Raw genomic sequence first — 17209 nt, 5'->3', positions numbered from 1 at the left:
CCTCAGACTGAAACATTCCACCCTGCAGGAAGCTCCTTCAGCAGGACAGTAAACAAGTCAAAATAACTTGAGGAAGTCCCTGAAATGGACTAGAGCCACTAGGCCCCTCCCTGCAGAGGAAGCAGTAAAAGCTGAGCCTGCTCCTGAAGGAAGAATCAATACCCTTCCTCTATCTGTCCCCTGGAATACTAAAATGCAGCTGAAAAGAGCAACACAGTGGGGATCCAGTTCAGTGGCAGAGGCCCTTCTTAACATCTGTGAGCCTTGGATTCCACAGCCAGCACCACAGAAACAAAGAAATGGGCTGATTAGATGGCGCAGTGGGCAAACATACTTGTCATGCAAGCCAGAAGCATGGCTGTGATGCCTGAAACCCACATGGTAGAAGGAGAGAGCCAATCCAGTGAGTTGTTCTCTGACCTTCACCATGTATTCCATGGTACTTGCCTGCCTGCCTGTGTTCACACACATGATATACATACACACATAATAATAATAATAATAATAATAATAATAATAATAATAATAATAATAATAATAATAATAGGGGCTGGGGAGATGGCTCAGTGATTAAGAGTACTTGTTCTTCTTGCTGAGAACCAGAATTCAAATCCCAGCACCCACATGATGGCTCACAACCTTCTAACTCCATTTTGGGGATCTGACCCTCTCTTCTGATATTTGTGAACTCCAGACATGCACATGGTACATATACACACATTGGGCAAAATACTCATACACATAAAATTTAATCAAGTAGATTGTATATGGTGCCAAGAATATGGCTGGGATTGAGCATGGTTCCTGAATTCCTGTAAGGCCTTGGGTTCTAGCCTCAACAAACTCTCTCCTCAAAAAATAAATAATAAAACTTTTAAAATAAAAAATAGTATATATTAAAAATATGTATATACTGTATATGTGTGTGCATGAGAGAAGGAAATGAAAAAGTAAATTTACATACAGAAACATGATGAATTCTCCACAGTTCTACTGTAGGGAGAAAAAAAAGGTTACTTTTATCTTCTTTTATAATCTGATTCTTTTATGTAAGATTTCAAGTCCAAAAATTTAAAACCATGCTTGTATGTTTGAAATGTTGTGTAATTTAAATGAAAGAGGAGCTGGACACAGTAGTATACACTTTTAATTCAGCACTCAGGAGGCAGAGGCAGGGGGAGCTCTGTGAATGCTAACCAGGGCTACATAGTGAGACTCCATGTCAAAATTAGTAAGAGCCAACTGTGGTGCCATTGAAATTGGCTCTCAGAAGGTGGAGGCAGTGACATCAGGAGTTTGGGGCTGGAGAGACAGCTCAGCAGTTAAGAACACTGTTCCAGAGGTCCCGGCTTCAGTTCCCAGCACCCACATGACCACTCACAACAGTAACCACCGAAGGAGTAACATATATACAGATTAATAGAAATAGGATAATTTGATAGTTAGAGCTTGTTCGTACGAAGGCTAAGACATTGGCCAAACAGTTGTAACTGATCATAAGCCTCAGAGTGGCTATTTCATCAGTGGCTTCGGGAGCAGGCAGGTGGAGAAAAACGGGTCCCCTGGGACCAGCAAGATAGAGACTCCTTGTAGCTTCACACAAATGTCTGCAATTCCAGTTCCAAGGGGATCCCCCACACAGACATACACGCAGGCAAAAGACCTGCCCATAAAATAAAAGTAAATGTTATTAACAAAAAAGGCCAGGATTTCCAGACCAACTTGGGTTCCATCAGCTCCTGTCTCTAAACAAAATAAACAAGCTTAACAGTGGGTACAAAAGATCAGCCACAGTGAGATACTGCTTTGTGGCCACTGGGATGGTTTGTCTCAAAAAACAGAGAACGTTATGCGTGTTGGCAGTGGGGTAGAAGTGGGACATTATTTTCCTGTAGGAATGTAAAATTTTGCAGATGCTGTAGAAAATATGATCGCTCCTCCAGAAGATAAACATCAAATCATTTTCTGATTCAACAATCCTACTTCTGAATAGACATCTAAAAAGAGAGAGAGAGACAGACAGACGACTGACAGAGCTACAGAAAAGGATTGTCAGACTAGACCAGCTCCCTGGAACAAGCAGAAGTCAGGCAAGCTGCCAGGAAGAGGCGCAGACCCCCTGAGTCAACGGGAAAGGATGCTTTCCAACCTGATGAGCTACCTGCACAGTGTCAGCTGCCAGTCATGCTGCTGTGGGCTTTGGTGATGCGACTGTCCTTGAATCATTTCTGCTCCGGTAAGGCACCCCTCACCCCTATTCCTGACAGTAACCCCAATAAAACTCCTTGCTTCACCAACTTGGCCTTTGGTGCTATCCGTACTATGGTCTGTTTGCTCTGGGCTTCCTATCTGGGGTGAGTAGATGCGTGTGTTGTGTCTCCCCAGGAAAATTTTATCACAATCACATAGGTGCTGGGCATCAAACCAAATCCTCCAACTCCTGAGCCATCTCCCCAATTGCAATGGTTTTTGTTTTTAAGTAAAAGGAGAGCCGTAATTTTAGTCTGAGGGAAGGCACTAGCCTCATGTGAGAACAAAGTCCAAGATCCTGTTCCCAATGTCGCAAGAAGAAAAGGAAGAGGGAGAAGGAAGCCATTGAGAGAAGAATGGATCAAAACAAGTAAGACATATATATAATAAGAAGTATTATTCAATCTTTTTGATTGTTTCTGTTTTCAGAGACAAAGTTTCTCTGTGTAGCTTGGCTATCCTGGAACTCACTCCATACACCAGGCTGCCCTTGAACTCAGAGATCTGCCTGCTTCTTCCTCTTTCATGCTAGAATTAAAGGCATGCACCACCACTGCCCAGCTTATATTCAACTTTACAAGGGAAAGCCATCCTGACATGGGTGCCAATGGAGGAATCCTAAAGAATTGTGCTACCTGAAATAAATGGACAGGAACAGAAGGAAAAATGCTGCATGCTGCCACTTAGGTCCACAGAGGCAAAGTCCTAAGACAGAGAGGATAGCCACTGTCACGGGCACAGACCATCCAGGGGTACAGAGTTCCAGTCTGGGAAGATGGAGGAGTTCTGACTGGGCGGCACAGGCCTGCAGTGCTAGGACTAGAGAAACACCAGCACCAGGATCAAGAGTTCAAGGTTATTATGGGCTACAGAGTGAGGCTGAGACCAGCCTGGGCCCCATGAAACCCTTGGCCTCCACACCTCCCCCTAAAAAATCGAAACAAAAAGTTCTGAATGAGGTCGTGATCATTAAAAACACGATAGACCTTCATGCCACTTCAAAAGGTTAAGATAGGAACAGGTTAAAGGTTAAAATGGTGAACTTTGGATGTTTGTTTGTTTATATATTTATTATTTTGGATTTTGGAGACAGGGTTCCTCTGTGTAGCAGTTTTCGCTGTCCTGGAACTTGGTGTGTAGAGCAGGGTGGCTGCAAACTTACAGAGATCTGCCTGCTTCTGCCTCCCAGGGGCTAGGACTAAAGGCTTGCTGCCAGAGTGTTCACTCATTTTGATACACTGTAGCCCAAACTGTCCTTGACTTGACTGGCTTGCCTCTGTCTCCCGAGTGCTGGGTTGAGAGGTGTGTGCAACCACATGTACTGACTTTGACATTACATTTATTTATTTACTCATTTATTAGTTTGTGGGTTTATTTATTTTGGCTCGTACGCTGAAAGAGCATACATAAAGAAAGGTAAAAGGACAATACATGTGTCGGCTCTTGATTCTCTCCTTCTAACTTGAGTGTCTGGGATCAAACTCAGTGGTTGACTTGGCAGCAAGGGCCTTTAGGACAACTGGCCCTTCTGAGAGGGTAATTTATCTTATCTTATTACACAGGGTCTCACTATGTAGCCTCAGCTAGCCTGAAATTCACTAAATAGACTGTATTAGAACTCACAGAGATCTATCTGCTTTGTCTCCCAAGTTCTGGGATTTTTAAGGCACAAGCTTGCCCTAGATTGTAAATTTTGTATTTTGTATAGTGTAAAAATAGAATATAAATTGAAAAAAAGGAAATGTGTCTCGGGATCGGTGTGTAGCTAAGTGGTATAGCAGGTGCTTAGTATGCACAGGAACATGGGTTCAATTCCCCAACCATTAAGAAAATGTTGGTTTAATCTAGCCCCTTAATCTAGCACATCCGGCAGGTGTAGGCTGGTGACTCCTGCACTGGGTGCATCCACCGGGCAGCTCCTTCCTCCCTTCCCCCACACCCAAGTTGGTTTCCTCCTCTCTCTAAGGTCTCCTGCACGAGCGCACATCCTGACATGAGGGGGCGTGGCCTCACTCTGCGCCTGTGCTGAATTCCAGCTGTGCCTGTGGTGAGAAAAAATGATGCCCAGGACGGGCTCTGCCGCCCGCCGGCTGCGCAGTGGCACACACTGCACACGCGCAGACGCAGCGTCCCCGTCAAAACACCGGCAGACAGCGCGCTGCCCATGTCCTGCGCGCCGGGCTGCCAGGCATTCCTAGGCTGGGCTGTGACTCCCGCCGGCCTGGGGCGGACGAGCTCCCGTCTGGCCGGCGATGCCCCGGGAGATCATCACCCTGCAGCTGGGCCAGTGCGGCAACCAGAGTGAGCAAGCGACCGTCGAGTCCCGCCAGTCTCTGGTTCAATCCCTTGACCGGCATTCAAGTGCCTGGTACCCATTAATCCCTTTTGTCCTTCCCACAACCACCTTTCTTACCTTATTGCGCCTGATGATCCAGGCAAGAGCTGCCTCCTCAGTCCTGGGCTGTGACAACTTCCAGGCGTCTTGGGTCGCCTTCATAATGTATTATGAGCCTGGGCTTTTCCGTCCTTAAGGCTCCAGCAGACTTGGGCTTCTTTCCCCTCCCCTAGTTGGGTTCGAGTTCTGGAAACAGCTGTGTGCTGAGCATGGCATCAGCCCCGAGGGCATCGTGGAGGAGTTCGCCACTGAAGGCACTGATCGCAAGGACGTCTTTTTCTACCAGGTGCCCACCACATGACTTGATCAAGGGCAGTGACCTGATGCTGGGAAACTCACTGGGCAGGATGGGACCAGAACGGCTGTCTTAAGGGAGGGCCTGCAGGAGCCAGAGTTGGGAGGATGCAGGACTTGACCCAGCCAGGCTCACGGGCCCATCCTGGCTTCCTTTTGGCAGGCAGATGATGAGCATTACATCCCCCGGGCTGTGCTGCTGGACCTGGAGCCCCGGGTGATCCACGCCATCCTCAACTCCTCCTATGCCAAGCTCTACAACCCAGAGAACATCTACCTGTCTGAGCACGGAGGAGGAGCTGGCAACAACTGGGGCAGGGGTTTCTCACAGGTGTCAGTTCCGGAGTTCCTTGGTAATCCTAGCTTGGGATAAGGCAAGGCTCAAGTAAGTCTGGGACTCTGTCCAGACTAGACTGGCAATAAATAAGAGACAAATGGATATGCTGGGAAACGGGTGCGAGGAAGGTGGTTGTGCAAACTTTATGTCAATCATTCACAAAGCAGCAGTTCTGGGTTGAGAAATATTCTGGCTGGGAAGGTGGGTTTCAGGATGGCAGCAGGGACAAAGGGTGGAGTTCTTAGTGCTGAAAAAAGGAAGACAAAGATCTTGGACATCACGAGGTGAGAACTCACTGATGTCATGTTGTCCACTGGCCCGGGTCATCAGATCAACCAATGCTTCATCACCATCCTCAACATCATCCATGGAGAGGTGGACCCTACCCAGGTAAGGGAGGCCCCATCACCCTACCCTCTGGTCCACAGCGTGAAGGAGAAGCAGCCACCACCACTCTGCCCACCCTAGGTCCACAAGGGCCTGCAGAGGATCCGGGAAAGGAAGTTGGCCAACCTGATCCCCTGGGGCCCAGCCAGCATCCAGGTGGCCCTGTCAAGGAAGTCCCCCTTCCTGCCATCAGCCCACCGGGTCAGCGGGCTCATGATGGCCAACCACACCAGTATCTCCTCGGTGAGCAGTCTCCTTTTGTCTGTGTGTTAGCCAGGAGCAAACCCAGGGCTTCAGGAATGTTAAGCAAAGCTGCCACCTGGGAGCCACACCCCTGGCACCTGGCCACTGTGTTCCACTGTGTACTGTCATCAGCCTTCCCAGTCTGCCCCTAGTTGGTGTCCTGAACTGGACGCCATTCTGAAGCTCTCTCCTCCCCAGCTGTATAAACTCCCTGTGCTTTGCCTGTTTGCATCCCTGCCTCCCCTGCTCTGCCATCTGTTTGAGGGGATAACCCAGTCTTGGTTCCCTGGCTCTAGGGCCGTACTGTCCCTTGATTTCCTGTGACCTCTGCTGTCTTCATACCCTAAGCTCTTTGAACGGACCTGCCGCCAGTTTGACAAGCTGCGGAAAAGGGAGGCCTTCATGGAGCAGTTCCGCAAGGAGGACATCTTCAAGGACAATTTCGACGAGATGGACACATCTAGGGAGATTGTGCAGCAGCTGATTGACGAGTACCATGCGGCCACGCGGCCAGACTACATCTCCTGGGGCACCCAGGAGCAGTGAGTCCCCAGGACAGGGACCCTCATCTGCCTTACCGGTTGGCCCAGGCTCTGCCTAGCTGACCACGCCTCAGAGCACAGATCAGGGACCTCACAAATACTCATATACACACATATGTACATGCACTGTCTGTTGGCCTGGGGATGGCTTACTTCTTCTCTGAGAGTATTTATCTTTAATAAAGCACTGGATGGAAATCAAGTCACCAGTCTCTGAACTCGGGCTTTGGAGCTGGGGACAGACGTGCCTGTCTGTCCTTCATCTCTGATGCTTTTCTCCCGCACTTCACACTTGCGACAGCTCTAACTCCGGGCAGAAGCCGCCTCTGGCTTTGCCTTTAGCCTAATTGTGGAGGACACTGATAGCTCTGGACCCTGCTCGATTCCTTCCCTCAGTGAAAGGACGCACAGATAGGATCTTTTTTTCTGTCGGCCTCTGGCCACTGTTCCCTCTCCCTGTAGCAGGTGACCATTCCTGTACTTCCGTATTTCCACACTGACTGTCCTGCTGGTGACAACAGCATGCCTGGGGCCACCACTGTCTACCCCTAGGTCCTAACCAGGCAGCCAGCCCAAGTGCCTTTCCCCTTCTGGCCAGCAGGGCAGTGCTGGAGAGCTTGTCCCAGAGAGCCCAGACTAGAGTGTAGGGAACAGCAGGAGACCATGGCCAAGGCCTGGACTAAGCAGACCCAAAAGTGGTTCCAAAATTAAAATCTGTAATCCTGTTCCCAATGGTCTTTATTTATGTAAAGTTTTTATTACATTTAATCCTTCTGTATGTGATTATGGGTATGTGTGAGCCTTGGGGTAAGTGTGGAAGTCAGACAGCTTGGGAGAATAGATTCTCTCCTGCCATGTGGTTCCCAGGGGATAGAACTCAGGTTGTCTGGCTCAGGGGACAAGTGAAGCCATCTCACCACCCCACTGTTTTTTTTTTTTTTAAATACATTAATTTTTATTTTAGATGTTAGGGTAGCTTACCTGCATGTATGTGTGAGCACCACTTCCTTATAGGGCTGTAGAAGCCAGAAGAGGGTGTCAGGTCCTCTGGAACTAGAGTTACAGACAGGTGTGGGTTGTGTTAGTGTTGGGAATTGAACCCGGGTTCCCTGGAAGAGTGCCCAGTGTGCTTTAACTGCTAAGCTGTCTCTCCAACACCCTCCAGTTTTTAAAAGGACAGTGAGGTGAATAGTAAATTTATGGCTATTAATCCGTGGGACCTAAAGAGCAAAGTGGTGATGGAGGAAGGTCATTGGCTAATAAAGGAACTGCCTTGGCCCATTTTATTGGTTAGAAGATAGGTGGGAGGAGTAAACAGAACAGAACGCTGGGAGGAAGAGGAAGTGAGCTCAGACTCCACAGCTCTCCTCTCGGGAGCAGATGCCTCAGAGAGACGCCACACAACCAGCTCCCAGGCAGACGCACGCCATGAAGCTCTGACCCAGGATGGACATAGACTAGAATCTTCCTGGTAAGCGCACCTAGGGGCGCTACACAGATGATTAGAAATGGGCTAAATAAATATGTGAGAATTAGCCTAGAAGAGGCTAGATAGAAATGGGCCAAGCAGTGATTAAATGAATACAGTTTGTGTGTTGTTATTTTGGAGCATAAGCTAGCCAAGCAGGCGGCCGGGGTGCTGGGAATGCAGCCCTGCCGCCCCTATTACTACAATTGGCGCCCAGACGTGTGGACAACTGAATCCACTGAAAGCCTGAGAAAGCTTGGGAAAGAGTAAAGCATGTTTTCTTGATAGTGTCAATTTCTCGGGTCTACTCTGCTTGCTAGAGGCAAGCAAGCGCCTCATCTAAGAGAGGCTTCCTGACTCAGCTTTAGCTGCAAAACCCTGCAGCTCTTTTAAGAGGTCCTGCCACGAAACACTTAAACAGTATTGACGAAAAGCTGAATGCACGCTTTTCGGTTTTCAGCCGTAGCAGGAAAAAAGCTGCACCGTCTAAAAATGCCAGCTTTCTGGGCTGTCCTGCCAGGGCAAACTCTGACTCTTTTACGCAGGCGGTTTGTGCGGTTTGCAAGCACAGGCTGCTGAAGCTCGCTTGCTGGCAGGGACCTTCAAATGCCATAGAGTTGTGGCAGTAAACATGGCTACAGCCAGTACCTCAGCCATGAGGCTGGAAAGCTAAGGAATGGGCTGGATCCAGCCGTCAAAGCCACGGCTTTAGTCCTACTGATATTGCTTGGTAAATTAAAGACTCATGTGGTCAGAAAAACAGAGAGAGATACAGTAAAAAGAGAGCCAAAGACAAAGAAAATGTTTAAATGATTTACAGCGTGTTAAAAATATATGCAGGCTAAAAGCTGAAGTTCTTAAACTAAAAAAAAAAAAGGAAGAGAATTGTTGGGTGTGGTAGTACACACCTTTAATCCCAACACTTGGGAGGCAGAGGGAGATTGACCTCTGTGACTTCAAGGTGTGGTAGCACACACCTTTAATCCCAGTGCCTAGAAGGCAGGGACAAACAGATCTCTGTGAGTTCAAGGTGTAGTAGCTTACACCTTTAATCCCGAATGCCTGCGAGGCAGAGACAGGCGGATCTCTGAGAGTTCAAAGACAGCCTGGTCTACAGAGTTACTTCAGGTCAAAGATACAGAGAACCTGTCTCATAAAGCAAAGAGTTAAAAGTAAAAATAAACAAAATAGAGGTTAAAACAAAGCTGCACAAAGATGGAAAATACACAGAGAATTTTGATACTGTATGCTATTATGCTCTCTTTGAATTGTTTGAATGCTGAGGAAAGAGCAAAAGCTACTAAAAGATATTTGTTTATAAATGCTGCTGAACTAATCCAACATAGATATTTTGAATTTGGATCTAAGGATATGATACTTTGGAAAGGAGTTTCTTATTTTGTTTTCACAGAGGGTGAGAGTCTGTGGATTGCTTCCATCCCAATGTGGTATGATGGACCACATCCTCCTGAATGGTTCCTGTGCACGCCTTCAAAAAATTGCTTCGCTCAACTGCCAACTGAGAAACTAGCACACAGGTTATACCATGAAAGACCTAATTAACGACGCCCCCATTCAGCAGGAAGCAGTTTGGAGAGAAAAAACTGCGCCCATATTCCCAAATATGGTTTATAAACGTTCTTTTACATTTTAAGGGGGATATGATATAGATATGAATAATTTACATTAGTATAGATTTTGCTTTATTGATAGAGATTTAAGGTCAATTTTGTTATATATATATAAGTGTTTCTGATTTTGATTAAGGTATTGTGATTGTGTAGTTCGTTTAAAAATGTATAATTAGAAATATAGATTGTTAATAGATAATCATAATAGTCAAGTTTGTAGTCACGTTAGTTAAGATTTTCTAGATGTGCATATATATATTTTAGATAGGCATTCTTCATATTTTTCAAAGATTATAGAATATGGCATTTTAAATGTTTTAATAACTTAGGACTTTTCATGACAATGAGACACTCTGCTCCTGGCAGCACCAATCTACTTCAAGAGGAAGATGGGCATCGAAGAGGCTGGTTATGGAGTTTGATAGCCATTTGGGCAAGAAACTGCTCTTGCCTGGACTATTGCGTAAACTGGACACAAAGAACCCACAGAGAGAGGACAATGAACTTGCCTAAGGTGAGATGATCTTTCGGGGTTCCTGATTCATGAAAGAGTCTGCGAGACATTCTGCAGGACACAACAGATAGTGACTGAACTGACTTTGAATTTTCCTGCTTTATGGAAATGTCTGCTGGATACCATGGGCCTGAAGGCTGAACATGGATGCCCCAACGGTACAGAGGAACTTTGGGTGACTGTACAGGCAGCGAGATGCCTCTGTCATTTCTAGAGTTTTAAAAGTTGCTTTTTTCTTGTTTGCTTAGGTAGTATTGTATCTTTCTGGAGTCTTTGATGGAGTTAAGAATAGTTAGTTATAGTTATAGTTTTCCTTAGTTATGATAAAGATTATTGTAACTTTTACTTGATAACTGTTTTGTTATACGTAATTTTGCTATGTTAAAGTTAAAGGCTTTTTTTTTTTGTTTAAACAGAAAAAGGGGAAATGATGGAGGAAGGTCATTGGCTAATAAAGGAACTGCCTTGGCCCATTTTATTGGTTAGAAGATAGATGGGAGGAGTAAACAGAACAGAACGCTGGGAGGAAGAGGAAGTGAGCTCAGACTCCACAGCTCTCCTCTCGGGAGCAGATGCCTCAGAGAGACGCCACACAACCAGCTCCCAGGCAGACGCACGCCATGAAGCTCTGACCCAGGATGGACATAGACTAGAATCTTCCCGGTAAGCGCACCTAGGGGTGCTACACAGATGATTAGAAATGGGCTAAATAAATATGTGAGAATTAGCCTAGAAGAGGCTAGATAGAAATGGGCCAAGCAGTGATTAAATGAATACAGTTTGTGTGTTGTTATTTTGGAGCATAAGGTAGCCAAGCAGGCGGCCGGGGTGCTGGGAACGCAGCCCCGCCGCCCCTATTACTACAAAGTGGTTCTCTAGATTGTGTGGGATTGTCGGGGCCCCTAACCCTATAGCCACAGGTAAGAGCTGCGGGGACCATGACCGTCATACATCAAGCACATGGCTTTGTTTCATCCTCATTACAATCCCTTGAAGTGGTGGATCTCATTGCCAATCTAATTGTATAAACGTAGAAACAGCAAAGTAGACTCCCGAGTCACCCAGCTAAGTGCCCATAGGTGGCAGAGTGGAAACAAGCTCTGATGTGACTGACATGTGTTTGTCTAGTTTTAACTAATAGAAAATGTGGTTTGAACAGAAATGGCCACCGTAGACTCATAGGGAGTCGTATTTTAGGTTCAGCCTTGGAGGAAGTGTCAGAGGGGTGGGCTTTGAGGTTTTAGAAGCCCAAGCTAGGCCTCATGGCACACACTGCCTCTTCATGCTGCCTGCTGATCCCGATGTAAAATCTCAGCTACCTCTCCAGCACCATGTCTGCCTGTGTGCCACCAGGCTTCGCGGCATAATGATAATGGACTAAACCTCTGAACCGGAAGTCAACTCCAATTCAATGTTTTCCTCTATAAGAGTTGACATGGTCATGGTTATCATCTCTGCCCAGCAACAAAACACTAACACAGGCAAGCAAACCATTTTAAAGATGTATTTATTATATTTCTGCAGGTGTATGTGTATACTGTGTGTATCTGGTTGCCCACAAAGATCAGAAGAAGGCACTGGATCCTGTGGAACTGAGTCCCGTACGCCTACATGCCACTATGTGGGTGCTGGGAACTAAACCCAGGTCCTCTGCAGGAGCAACTAGTAGTTTTATTCATGGCCCCTCCTGCATATTTTAGATTATTTTACACCAGTCGAGGCTGACCCAAGACTTGCTCTGCTCGCCCAGCCTCCGCCTCTGCCTCTGTCTCTAGTGCTACCACCCTTCCCGGTGCACACACACAGACACACACACACACCACTTTTGTGGGATGCTGTGGAGCAAGCTCAGGGCCTGTGTGAGCACCGCTGTGCCGCTGAGCTGTGCTCCTAGCCCAGTGTCCAACTCTACCCATTGGCTCTGTGCCTACTTTGCATCTTAAAAGTTAGTATAAAATTTGCTCACCTCCTGGGGGCTTCTGGAGCTATGAAATAAGCCCATGGTTTGCAAGGATGTGGGGACCTTGAATACTTAGGGAAAGAAAACACATTTGATCTCTTTCTTGGGAATATCAGCTTTAACTGGCTTTGGATCCAACTTCCCAGTATACTGAGGCTACTGAAGGAACATGGTTTACAGGCCCACATCTAGGTCACAAACAGCACCTAAGCCCGCCTTTGCCAGGTCCAGTTAAGGCAAGTATAGAGTCCCAGGCTTGTGCTAGGTATTGTGACACATGCCTTTAATCCCAGCACTCAGAAGGCAGCAGCAAGTGAATCTCTGATCTGAGGTCAGCCTGGTCTACAAAGGGAGTTCCAGGACAGCCAGGACATCACAAAGAAAATCTATCCCAAATAAATAAATAAATAAATAAATAAATAAGAAAAGGAAAGAAAGTCGGGTTGCACAGCAGTGTGTTCCCAGTCCGCAGACAAGACTAAATTCCCCAGCAGGGACAAGTGACTCTGCAAAGATGCCACCTTCCCTGACTGCTGAGTACCAGGTGTTAGGAGCATGGACAGACACTTGAACACCAGCCTCAGCCAGGCCCCTCCCCCAAGGCTATTTCCAGATCACCCAACACCCCAGACAGGGCAGCCCCTCCCAGTTCTTGGCCAGCAGCAAACCCCAAACTGTGTCAACCAGAGGGCAGTGCAGAGGCCAGGTGGAAAGAGAGAGGCCTCTGGGACTCTGGCAGCAGGTGGTACTGGTAGTGAGAAGCCCTTGTGGTCAGAGATACTGCAAGGCACAGACCTCAGAGTCCTGGCTGAAGGACAAGGGTTGCTGTGAAGAGGCTGGAGAGAGAGAGAGAGAAAGAGAGAGAGAGAGAGAGAGAGAGAGAGAGACCGGACTTCCCAAGCTTAGACCAGGGATGTCTTTAACCAAATGACAGGAGAAAGTTAGTCACAGAAAGGTGATGTTCTCAGAAGACTCCCTGGGGGATGGGGTGATATAACTCCAGGGCCCTGGACCGTGGGTGAGACAGAGCAGTGGGGCAGGAAGCCCATATCCAAAAATAGACCTGCAGACAAGAATCTGGAACACAGGGACAGTAACTCTGGAGAATGTGTTGAGGTTAGGTCAAGAGGTGACAAGCAGAAATGGTGGTAAGGGTGAGCATAGCCACTGGACAAGGAGGTGATGGGTTAGTTAGTTAGTCCACTGGGCCTCATCCAGGGTCTCCACCAGCCACAAACATTCCCAGTCTCCCTAGAAAGCGGCACTCCTCCTCCATGGAGAGTCAGTCCAAATCCAAAAGACAACAAACCCTCTAGTAATGGCCACCTCCAATCCTCCTCCCCTTCATATTCCCTCTGCAGTAGGTTAAACAAGGAAGTATTCCCAAAAAGTAACAAAAGCATTTAAGAATGGTGTTTCAGGAGCTGGAGAGATGGCTCAGGGGCTAAGAGCAGTTGTTCTTACAGAGAACCTGGGTTCGGTTTCCAGGACCCACATGGCAGTTCACAACCATCTGTATCTCCAGTTCCAGAGGATCTGATGCCCTCTGACCTCTTCTGAGCTCCTCATGCACCAGACATGCATGCGTGCACACACATGTATTCAGGCACAATACTCACACACATAAATAGGTCCTTAAAAATAAAGGACCGGGCAGCAGTGGCGCACACCTTTAGTCCCAACACTCAGAAGGCAGAGACAGGTGGCTCTCTGTGAGTGTAAGGTCAGCCTGGTCTACAGAGCGAGTTCCAGGACAAGCAGGGAAGGCTACACAGAGAAACCCTGTCTCCAGAACACCAAAACAAACAACAACAGCAGAAAGAAACTGAATCGCTGGCTAAAATTTAACACATAAACACTTTTATGAACGTAATGTCTTTCCAGGCCCTTGGTGTGGGACTCCCTGTAATCTGCCCCATGCCAGTCTCTTTCCCTCTGTGCCTCAGTGTCCCTCAGCATCCTCCTTTAGTTAAGACTTCTAAAAAGAGAGGGAGACAGCATAAAATTCTGTTGTACCTTCTGGAGATTCACAATGTGCCAGCAAGGTGTGCACCTAAACTAACACTTTTGGTTTTTTTTTTTTTTTTTTTTTTTTTGGTTTTTCGAGACAGGGTTTCTCTGTGGTTTTGGAGCCTGTCCTGGAACTAGCTCTTGTAGACCAGGCTGGTCTCGAACTCACAGAGATCCGCCTGCCTCTGCCTCCCAAGTGCTGGGATTAAAGGCGTGCGCCACCACCGCCCGGCTGGTTTTTTTTTTCCAATACAGGGTTCCTCTGTGTAGCTTTGATGCCTGTCCTGGAACACACTCTGTAGACCAGGCTGCCCTCAAACTCATAGAGATCTGCCTGCTTCTGTCTCCCAAGTGCTGGAATTAAAGACGCATGCCACCACCACCTGGCGCAACTAACTAACTCTTAATGGCTTGTCTGTCTATCTGTCTTTTAGTTTTCTGAGACAGGGTTCCTCTGTGTAGCCTGGCTGTCCTGGAACATGCTTTATAGAGGAGGCTGGCCTCAAACTGAGAGCTCTGCTTGACTCTGCCTCCTGAGTGCTGGATTAAAGACATGTACCACCACATCCATTGATAGTTTTACTGTATGTGTATTGCCTAGAGAGTATGTGGCTTTAAAAAATTATCTTCATTGCCTTTTAAATTATGTACATATATGCATCTCTATATGGATATATGTGTTCAAGTGAGTGCGGGTACCCATAGAGTCCAGAAGAGGGTGCTGGATCCCTTGGAACTGGAGTACAAGTGGTTGGGACCAGTCAGACCTGGGTGTTTGGACTGGACGCAGATCATCTGGCCTTCCAGTAATCATTCTTAACTTCTGGGTCATCTCCACAGCCCTTTTCTTTCTTTTCTTTTTTAAAACATCCTAATTTTAAAAAGAAAGGAAGCAAGCTCTTGCTGTAGAAGCCTGATAACCTAAATTAATCCTGCAACCCACAGTGGAAGGAGAAAACCAACTCCCAAGAGTTGTTGCCCTCTAAATTTCACATGTACCAAGAAAAAGTGTTCTTTTTTCTCTCACACATACACACACAACACATACATGTATGCACACACACTAATAATAAGCCAAACAAAGTATTAAAACATATTTGAGATTTATTTTATTTTATGTGAATGAGTATTTTGTGAATGGGTGTTTTACCTGCATGTATGGACATGAGGTCAGAAGGCACTGGCTCCTCTGGATCTGCGGTTATAGACGGTTATGAGCTGCCATATCAGTGCTGAGAACCAAACCTCAATCCTCTGTAAGAGCCACAATGCTCCCAACCGCTGAGGCAGCTCTCAAATCCTCCAAATAAGAAGTTTAAAGGCAATAAAAGCTGGAACTTGGTTGCAGGGTTAAGCTTCATAAGGGGCCCCACCTAAGGGATCCCAGTTTTACTGGGAGAAGGGGAGTGTAAAATTGCTACCCTTTTCCTGGGGCCCTTCACCCAGCATGGCGCCCTTACACAGGCTCTAATCATCTGGGCCTTTAGGAAAGATATTTGTCCATCTATCAGCAGAAGGAAATGGGCACAGGAAGATAAGGAACTTCCTTGAGTTCACACACTGGTGGGTGAAACACTGTGGACCTCAGAACTTCTGTCTCTACGTCGTGACACCCCACTGATCCAGTGTCTAGAAAAACTTATGAGCATTTGGTCAGCACTGAAGTTGAAGGTTCTTGATCTGGGAGGAGGCGTGGGAGAGCCTGTGCTTTGTGATCGTTCAGTTCATCTGGAGCTGCCTCGGAGAATGCTGTGACTTGGATCTGGAATGTTCCCTAGACTCATGTTTTGGACACATGGTTGACAGCTTGTGACTGTGTGTGTGTGTGTGTGTGTGTGTGTGTGTTGACTAGGAATGAAGCTCAGATGACAGCATGCTTGCCTGGTACACACAGAGCTCTGGGCTCAGTCCCTGGAGCACATAAAACTGGGCAGGACTGCTTGTCTGCCATCCTCACACTCATTGAGAAGGTCAAAGTTCATGGTTATCTAAGGCCACATAGTGAGTTTAAAGCCAACCTGTGTCACACATCAGGACTTCATTTTAGGGAGGAGAAAAAAAAGAGTTGTTATGAAATCCATGAGGCACTGCTGTCTGTCCCTTGTCCACTGAGCTCATGCCACTGGTACCTACATTGGGACCAAATGAGCAACATCTGTTCTCCTAGTCTGACACAGCTGGTCCTCCTGCCCGCACCAGTACACTCCCACCTGTGGTTCCAGCCCAGTCCATATTCACTTTCCCTCCAGCCCAACGGGTCCCCAGGCTACCCTGGCCATCCAGGTCACCCAGGAGAGTCCACTGCTCAATTTGTCAGTTTTGATGGAGGGTGGAGAGGACTCGCAGTCTGCCAGCACGCTGCTCTGTGCATGTGCAGTCTCCTCTGCCTCTGTCCCTCACGCCCCCAACTGCAGAAAGAGCAGTAAGCATGGGCACCTGCACGTCCTTGGGGCAGATTTTCTGGAATCTATATTCTGGGAATTCTCCGCTGAACTCAGGGAGGTCACCACATGGCCACTGGCCAGATTCCATTTTCTGGGTCACTTTGACCTCTTCAAAGGCCACAGCTACCACGATTCTCCCACCTGACATCCTCTTCCCACTCTACCTCAACTAAACCAAAGGAGCCTTTCCATTCCGGCAGCAGCCTGGGTTGTTCATCAAGCAGAGGGTCAGTCCAGCCTTCTCCAACCTCTGCCCTAGAGGACGGTAGCAGTGCCCCCTTTATGTGATGCACGGCAGCCTTCAGTTCAGTCACCTGTCCTCTAGGCTAAGTGTGGTGATGTGTACCTATGATCCTAGAACTCACGAGGCAGCAGCAGGAGAAACAGTTCAAGACCAGCATGGGTTACATGAGACCCTGTTTTAATACAAAGAAAAACAAAACAAATACGTGGCCAAAAAACAATACGTGAGACTTCCACAAAGAAGAATTCTACATCTCCCTGGGGAAAGTTCTTCCAGTCTAGCCTTTCCCAACTGTGAGAAGTCAAGTAGCTCCTTCCACAAACATGGATCTATTCCGTCAGGTAAAGACAGCCCCAAGAAGCCATCTAGAATGTTGTAGACTATCACATGACATATTTTTAAGTGATTTAAAAAAAAAACCTTTAATGTTTTTTGTTTTGTTGTGAGACAGTATTTCTCTGTGTAGCTCTGACTGTCTGTTCTGGAACTC

General features: G+C 47.1%; 1 protein-coding gene across 1 annotated transcript; it reads left to right on the top strand.

Annotated features, from left to right (window-relative positions):
- The first annotated feature begins 4426 nt into the window (after positions 1-4426).
- Positions 4427-7159, top strand: LOC121442441 (tubulin gamma-1 chain-like). Its single transcript, XM_041644007.1, has 6 exons — positions 4427-4551; positions 4819-4931; positions 5103-5270; positions 5607-5666; positions 5745-5906; positions 6255-7159. The coding sequence occupies exons 1-6, from the start codon at positions 4503-4505 to the stop codon at positions 6450-6452; spliced, it is 750 nt and encodes a 249-aa protein (XP_041499941.1). The 5' UTR covers positions 4427-4502; the 3' UTR covers positions 6453-7159.
- The last annotated feature ends 10050 nt before the right edge of the window (positions 7160-17209 follow it).

Source organism: Microtus oregoni, unplaced genomic scaffold, assembly GCF_018167655.1.
Source record: "Microtus oregoni isolate MIOR12 unplaced genomic scaffold, Mior012 000091F_ref0000469, whole genome shotgun sequence".
Taxonomy (NCBI): domain Eukaryota; kingdom Metazoa; phylum Chordata; class Mammalia; order Rodentia; family Cricetidae; genus Microtus; species Microtus oregoni.
The sequence above is the reverse complement of the archived record's forward strand: the minus strand, read 5'-3'. Positions and strand labels throughout refer to the sequence as shown.